At 60.5% G+C, this 7,715-nt stretch overlaps 1 protein-coding gene across 4 annotated transcripts in view; it reads right to left on the reverse strand.

The window, feature by feature from the left end:
- Nucleotides 1-1,928: 1,928 nt before the first annotated feature.
- Nucleotides 1,929-7,715, reverse strand: part of PIGG (phosphatidylinositol glycan anchor biosynthesis class G) — a 16,193-nt gene continuing 10,406 nt past the window's right edge. For 2 of the 4 annotated variants that reach the window (XM_023749116.1, XM_014450625.2), the window contains exons 6-10: nt 6,822-7,034; nt 5,606-5,823; nt 5,097-5,375; nt 3,762-4,219; nt 1,931-2,153 (exon numbers count right to left, since the gene is read on the reverse strand). In XM_023749116.1, coding sequence (XP_023604884.1) covers nt 1,958-2,153; nt 3,762-4,219; nt 5,097-5,375; nt 5,606-5,823; nt 6,822-7,034 — 1,364 coding nt within the window. In that variant the 3' untranslated portion in view covers nt 1,931-1,957. Of the gene's footprint in view, nt 2,154-3,761; nt 4,220-5,096; nt 5,376-5,605; nt 5,824-6,821; nt 7,035-7,715 lie in introns of all 4 variants that reach the window. The other 2 variants (XM_006108644.3, XM_023749117.1) reach the window with 2 other exon arrangements.

The raw sequence follows: 7,715 nt of genomic DNA on the forward strand, positions 1-7,715 counted from the left end.
GTGGGCATACACATTACATCACCAGTGGCCACGGACACGGGGGTGGTGGGGGCTTGTGGGGGTGGGAATGGCTGGGGGGCGGTCAAGTGGGGAAAAAGGAGGCATATGTAAAACTTTAGACAATAAATAAATTTTAAAAAACTTCATAAAGCAAATATTTTACACTAGAAAGGCGATTATTTAAAGTAAAGCCGAGTGCCCCACCTGGGCTCTCCTGGTGCTTCTACCCTGAGCCCTTCCTGTGACCTGTCCCAGCTTTAATACACATCCTCTCAAAGTAAGAACAAATAAATACAGTAACGCTAGGTAAAAATGTAAATGAAATAATCAAAACAATATATATTTTTGAAAAAATAAACTTTCAGATTTTCTTAGGAAGGTTTACGCATTTTTTAAAAATTATCTTTTTAGTATGAGTTTAATTCAAACAGCGAAACCCTGTCCACGAGGCCTGCCACGGAGATGTGGTCAGGCCTGCCACGGAGATGTGGTCAGGCGCAGCCCACCCAGGCGGGAGCCACGCTGAGCAAACGACAGACCCTCAGGATCAGAGAGTGGCCAGAGCGTAGCGGGGAGGGCTGAATGCCGGGTGACCACCGAGGCCTGGCCGCCCCTGCCCGCTGGGCATGGGCTTCCACGTGAGGAGAGCCAGGCATTAAACGTAAAGGCGGTTCTAGGAGATGGACAGGCAGCAGCACCTGGCCCGAGCGGAGAAGCAGCTGCCAGTGCTCTAGACTCAGGACAGCTCTGGGCTGAGCGGCTCTGGCAGCAGGAGGGGCCGAGGACCGGGACAGAGAGGCCGGGCAGGAGGCACTTGGCAGGAAGCACGTGAACCCAGCAGCACAGATTCACCAAAGGGGGCTCCGGCCTACAAGCCGCTGGGTCCGTGAGAGGATCACACCGCCCCAAGCTCTGAAGCGAGCGATGCTGAAATCGGTGCGTCAACCAGAGAGGAAAGGAGGGTCTGCTTGTGCGTCACAGACTCTGAGATTGAGACCAACAGCTGCATCAAGCACCCGGCATGTGACGTCCATCTCTGGCAGGTGCCCCACCTCCTCTGAGATGCCTGCACACCACGCCGTCCCCATCTGGCCTCCCTGTGTCGGGTGCAGTCCCCTCACCAGGCCCCTGGCATCACTGACTCCCCACGCCAGTTGGCAGGCCATTTCCAGGGGTACCCCGCGCCCCTCAGCCACCTACCCACCGAGGGCCAGTGCCCTCTGCGAGTCTGACATGAACATGAAAAGCGACGCTCCTACTTCACAAGCTCAGGCCACACACAGAGGGACAGCCTGCAGCTCTGCGTCTTCACACGTCCTGTGAAAGCACACAACTCAGCAGACGCCGAGGGGCTGAGAGCCCAGAACAAGCCTCGCTCGCTCAGAGCTCCCCCAAGGCTGGCCCTGCCGCCTCCCACGGTGCAACGCTAGTGCCTTGGAGAGCAGAGCACCCCCCTCGCCTCGGGCCTCCTCGCTGCTCGAGAGGACACCTGGGTCGGAGGGTCCCCACGTTTCCAACAGTCCTGGGACACTGCCCCCCGTCTCCTGGAGACAGAGCAGCTGCCCTGACCTGCAAGGTGACTCGGGGCTCAGCAGCATGAGGCTCCTCAGGGGTTCCCTGCAAGACCTGGGCGAGTTTAGTTTTCTGCCACGTTTCCCAACTGCTAGGCAACACCCACTCGCTCTTCTATCTCATTTCGTCCTGACCAAGCAACACTGAATCCTTGAGACGCCTTGTTTTTTAAAAAAATTCCTTAATTAAAAAAAATGAGCCTCAAACACCTCACCGCCGAGCAACTGTCTCCCATCAGGACAGAGGGCACGGTCAGCTCACTGAGCGCGCTCAGCCAGGCCCTCGGATCTCTGGGTGAAACCACTTCAACAACGTCCTACAGGCAGCAGGCAGGTGTCCCTTCAGAAGCCAGAGACCTCAAAACAAGCCCCCGGGCTGCAGCACATTACCTGGAAACGTCCTTGTTGTCTTGTTGCCATGGGGACAGCACGTGGCCAGTGGCTGCCCTGTAGCAGTAGACACCCAGCAGGCCAAGCGCCAGGGCCCCCTTGGCCACCGAGGAGCACCTGCTCTGAACCAGCGCGAAGATGGCGAGGAGGGAAAGGGCAGCAAGGACGGAGAGTTCGGCTTGGTGGTCAGAGCTGAAAGGGAACGGGAAGTGCCAGGAATTACCCACAAGTGTAGCTAGCAATGCTGGGTCTCTGCTGCGTGGCTTTCTAAGAACTGTCCTAAGAACAGCTGATTTTCCCGAAAAGCATGGAAGAAAACGGTTGGTGATTGAAATGCAGACTGAGGCTCTCACAACATACAAACGAAGGGCTGTCGCCCTGACCTACCGCTTCTTGTCCACAGTGGCCCACCCACCGCTCGGCCATGCGCCCCTTTCTGGGCAGCCACGTTCCCTACACAGGTGAGGAGTTGCTGGGCAAACCCCGTGCTTCCCAGGGTACATCCCACTCCGGGGAGTCATGCACCTCCCGGTGTGATCTCCGTTCAGGGCCCGAGACCCCAGAGAAGTTGGGAGGCTCACAGGCAGCGGTTACAGGGTGGGTGGGCACCCTGCTGCGTGGCCACGCCCACTGCTGCCGCCGGGAGCACTGCTCACTCACGAAATGAAACACACGAAGGAAACACGCCTGGGAAACAGGCAGAGGGTGCCTGTGGCCAGGGCCTTGCTCTGGGGGTGGTCACATGGGGTCCACTCATTGTTGCTGTTTAAACTGGACATTTATGTCCTGTCCTGGTGGTAAAAGTCACAACTGAAAAAGCACCAGAAGGCGAGCCTGGATGCCCCCAAGCAGCTCTGTCCTGGTCCCAGGGCCGCCTCTGCAAACCGGCAGGGACAGCCCGAGACGCAGAAGCAGCCGAGGGGAAGGGCCCGGTCCAGTGTGGGGAGGAACAGCACCCGCCAGCACGGAGGCGCGGGCCCCAGTGCGGTCCCAGGGCCCGTGGGCTCGGCCTCGGCTCCTCTCTCCAGGCCACTGAGGGCGAGGAGGGGGTTCGCAGCAGCAGCCCAGGAGCGCTGCCCGGGCGCTGGGCTGTCGCTGGGATGGGAGATTCCCCATAGAGTTCGCAGTCAAGGAAGGAGCCACACTCGGGCTGGAGGCACAGGCCACACTGTTTCCCCAGTGACTGTCGTGTGGGCCAGGTCGCGGCCTCACCCAGGCCGCCTATCCCTTCTGTTCCCTACCTTCTTAGATAAAGGTTGTGCCCTGTTATTCTACCTGAAACTCCCAAATGCTGGTCGGAGTAAGCATTTCCCTGTTCTCCTGCTGAAGCTTCCTGCTGCAGGGTGTCTGTGACTGTCCTGAGCCCCTCACAGCACCCGTCCGACTGTCCTGAGCGCCACCGCCCCCTCTAACTGTCATGAGCCCCCCTTTCCAGTCTGGGTTTCACCTGCTGCACTTCTCCCAGGTGCTGAAGCAGCACCCGCACAGCCACTAGCTGTCGAGGCTTCTGACCACGTCCGTCACAGCCTGTCCTCCCGGGAGCAGCTGGCCAGGGCAGGGCCAGCTCCTCGCTGTGATCACCACTGAAAACTCACAGATTCTCAAACATCAGCTGCAGTGATTCGGCCATAAAACCAACCACATGGGCTAGCCTGATGTAAGTGTGCTTTTCAACATCAACTCATGCGCTAGGGTGTATTTTTCTAATTCTTCAAAGCTCAAACACCACTTCCATCCTGAACATGGCAAACGGGCCCCAAGTGGAGAAAGGCGACTACTGGCCACGGCGCGTGCTCTCACCTGGTGAGCCAGTGCCCCAGGTCAGGGCGGTGGGCCCACTGCACCCCCGTCTGGTTCAGAGACCGCAGCAGCCGGCAGCAGCCGAGGACCAGCCACGGGCCGGCCAGCGCCATGCACTTCTCACGCCCCCGGAGTCCGTCCAGGGGAGAGGGGCTCTGGCGCGCTCGGTCGAGCTCTAACACGTCACAGCTGACGCTCCTGCCCTGCAACGCTGATGCCGCGCCGGCAAACTCTCCTGCCACCCGCGGGCAATGCTCAGGCTCCTCGTCGTCTCCCAGGAAGCAGCTTCGGTAGCTCTCGTGACTCAGAGCCAGACACAGGGTGCTGACGAGGAAGTACCAGGTCTGGTGCTCCTCCTCGATGAAGCTGCTCGCACCCAGACTCAGGACGTGGCCTGCCGTCCCCGCCAGGACGAGGAAGTCCAGCTCCGACCACTTCCAGTGGGAAGGAGCTCGGTTCTGCAGAAAGGAGGGTGGACTTCGTAAGGGAGATCTGAGAACCGCACACAGCGTGCTGCACGCTGGGCACAGAGCAGAACCCACGGGACACGCATCAGATGCTCCCTGGCTCTGGAGGCATGGCCTGCCCTCCTCAGCACAGCCCGTCCGAAGCCCGGTGGCGAGACATGGTGCCTAGACCCGCACCACCTGGGCAGCGTGGGGGCTCAGAGACCTGGGCCCGGCCCCTGGACCCAGCCCTTCATACAACATCTTCGTCCTCTCGAGCCTGGGTCGTCAGGCAGCCACAGCCAGATCCCGCTACTAAACCAAAGAACCTCAACGATATTTCCCAAGAATCCAACCATGAATTTTCCAGAAATCCAGAAGTTTCCACTGAAATGTTCATTCTACTGAAATGACAAAGCTGGCATCACAGCACCATCCCTTCAATGTACCAACTTGAAGCATATAAAACTAAAGACAGTGTGGCTCAGTGGTTGAGATCAACCTATGAACCCGGAGGTCACGGCTCGATTCCCGGTCAGGGCACATGGCTGGGTTATGGGCTCGGGCCCCAGTGTGGGGCATGCAGGAGGCAGCTGATCCATGATTTTTTCTCATCATTGATGTTTCTGTCTCTCTCACTCTCCCACCCTCTCTTTCACCAGGACCCTGTCTTCCGACCTGACAGGCGAGGCCTGGGACCTGTCAACCTGGAGCTGAGAGTGTGAGGTGGGCCCAGAGCCTGGGGACAGGCTGCCCTCCCCGGCTCCGGCCAGCGCTGCACCTGCCGCGCACATGCGAGGGGGGGGGGCGGGGGGGGGGGGGAAGGTACTCAACTACCAAGTGCAGCCTACACAAAGAGATGTGTCCCATCTGCGGGAGCCAGCCTTACCCTCCTCAGAAACTTTCCACGCAAACACATCCTGGTCAGAGTGGACAAGACCCCACAGAGCAGCGCGGAGACCAGCGCCAGCACCCCGCCCGCCATGGGCCACGCGAGGCTGCACAGGTAGAGGGAGCTCTCAGTCGAGGTGCACACGACCATGTGCATGGCCCAGAGAAGCAGGAACATCACGTAGAAGAGCAGAGAACACACGGGCGACAGGGGGACCTCCAGCTTCGCCGTGGCACCCAGGGCCTGCGGGACGCTGAGCAGGAGCAGGGCGAGGACCTGGGCGGGAAAGCACGGGCTGGTCCACAATGGCGGCAGGGAAAGGCCCAAACCACGCCTCCAGCCACCCGCCTGGACAGGACTGTGCACAAGGGCACACGTGAGCAAACAGGAAAACCAGTTTCCTGCTTTTGGGAACACGGATGTGCTACAGACACTCCACTGCAATATCCTGGCTGGGGTATCGAGCCGGCTCCACAGGTGAGCCTCGCTCCGTGCGAGCACCATACCTCCAGAACCACGACGGTCCCCACCACCATCGAGTACATGTCGTACTGGGCCTCCTGGCTGCTCAAGGCCTGGCTCAGGGCCTTCAGGGTGTACAGGTACTGCTTGCGGGCCTTGGCTCCCATGTTGAGAAGGATTTCTGCATTATTTTCCTCTAAGTACAGTCTGACCCAGTTTCCGTGCAGCCTTTCTGATATTTTAAAATGTTCGAATCCATGCTCTGACAAGAAGAGGAACAGGTTGGGGATGCAGCACAGACGTAGGCACTAGGTTCCCAGTGTGCTTACGCGGCCTGTGGGAGAACCTCACAGCTGGCGCCCAGGAACCTTCGTGTGTGGGCTGGTCACGGGCCAGCACCCTCCAACCTCCTTCCAGCCGACCGCCCCCATCCCTCTGCCTCCTTGGGCTCCTTGCCTCTCCTCCTCCCCTGCTCCCTCTCTCCTTCCCTCCCCTCTGCTCCTGCGATGGAAAACCACCCAGAAATGCATCGTGTTAACAGGCCCTCGACTTTACCTTCCCATGCTCACACTGTGTGAGGACTAGGCGGACGGGTGCCTGCCGCTGTCTCCACCACATCCACAATCACCGCGCCCCCCCCCCCCCCACCGCCCCGCCGCCCCCGCATGGGTGCCCTGCCTGCCTCTCAGCAATAACCTGCGTCTTCCACCGGCTCCGTATCCCGAGTCCTCTCTGGGCAGCTTCCTCCCAGCTCTCCTCCAGCCTCCCTGGGCCCAGAGCCTCCCAAGGGCCGGCTGCAGAGCTCAGGACGACAGCGAGAGCCCCTCCTCTAGCCAGGGTCCCAGAGGCCCCACACCCCCGGCCTCCCGGCCTGTGCCTTCCTCTGCTCCAGCCACTCCCGCCCTTTCATCCCTGCAAAAGTGAGGCACGTCCCCCCCCCCCCCCCCCCACCGCCAGGACCGAATCTGCCACATGCTCCCTCCCAGGCCCTCGCCACCCACACACCGCCTGACATCAATGGCCGCCTGCTCTCCCTCTCAAGCTGCGCTCCATGAGGGCAGCCCTGGCCCTGCTTCCAAACAGAAACTGAGTGGGAAGAGTCACCCCTTGTTGACTGAGCACACTTATGGGAGCACGTGGCGGAGACAACGGCCTCTGGTGCTGCTCACGGTGATGGCCGAGCTCTGAGAGCACAGCCAGGCCGCAGCGAGGGCCAGGTCACGCGGGGGCCCGGCCTGACGGAGGGTGGCCGTGACTCACCTTTCTTGTACCCCGGGACGCGCACTTGCAACAGCCTGCTGAGCTGCACTGCATTCAAGTGTAGGAGCCTCAGCTGTTCCCGCAGGGCTCTGCCCTGCACGACTGGAAACAGGAAGCGGCCCACACTGTGCTGCGGGATGGGCAGGCCGAGCCCCACCGCCAGGGTGGCAGCCAGGTCGGTCTGCTGCACACGCTCTGGGGGCCTGGCTTCACCTAGGGGAGGAAGCAGGGTCAGCGACAGGCTCTCGGACACACCGACCTCTGACAACGCACGTCCATCACCATCTCTCCAAACCCTTCCCTGTAGATTTACACGGAGCACCTCACCGTGCTGTCAGTGAGCCGACGGACCACCACCTTCCCTGAAGCAGCCACGGCGCCTGGGAGACGCCGGCACAGGGAGCAGGTGGCGCAGCAGACGGTCACCTGGGGGTCCCTGGCGGCCCTGCCCTCTGGATCAGAGTGGTGCTCACAGCCCCTGGGGGACCTCTGGGAAAGCAGCGGGAGGCTGGCCCAGCGCCACGGCCTGAGCACCTGCAGCGCTTTGCACTAGGCAGGGGTTGGCGTCTGACGGAACCTACAAGGGGACTGGGTGCGGCACGACCTGGGCTCAGGCCCGGCTCTGCCCCAGGCCCCGCGAGGCCTGGACAGGAAGCTCAGCTCAGGCGTCCTCTTCTCGGTGGAGAAATTCCCCCGTCCCTCCAGCCGCCTGATGCAGGTGGGTCAGCGGAGCCTGGGGCCAGCTCCCACTCTAGGGCGAGTTTGTAGAGGTTTAGCTTCGATTATGGTAACTTTGGGTTGTATGAAATTTTCTTTTTAACTGGGTCCAACTTATTCTTCTTTTCTGACCAACACCTCCACTGATGCCTCCCGGGTTATACTTAGAAGTTTTCC

This window comes from Myotis lucifugus, unplaced genomic scaffold (genome assembly GCF_000147115.1).
Source record: "Myotis lucifugus unplaced genomic scaffold, Myoluc2.0 scaffold_2947, whole genome shotgun sequence".
NCBI lineage: Eukaryota > Metazoa > Chordata > Mammalia > Chiroptera > Vespertilionidae > Myotis > Myotis lucifugus.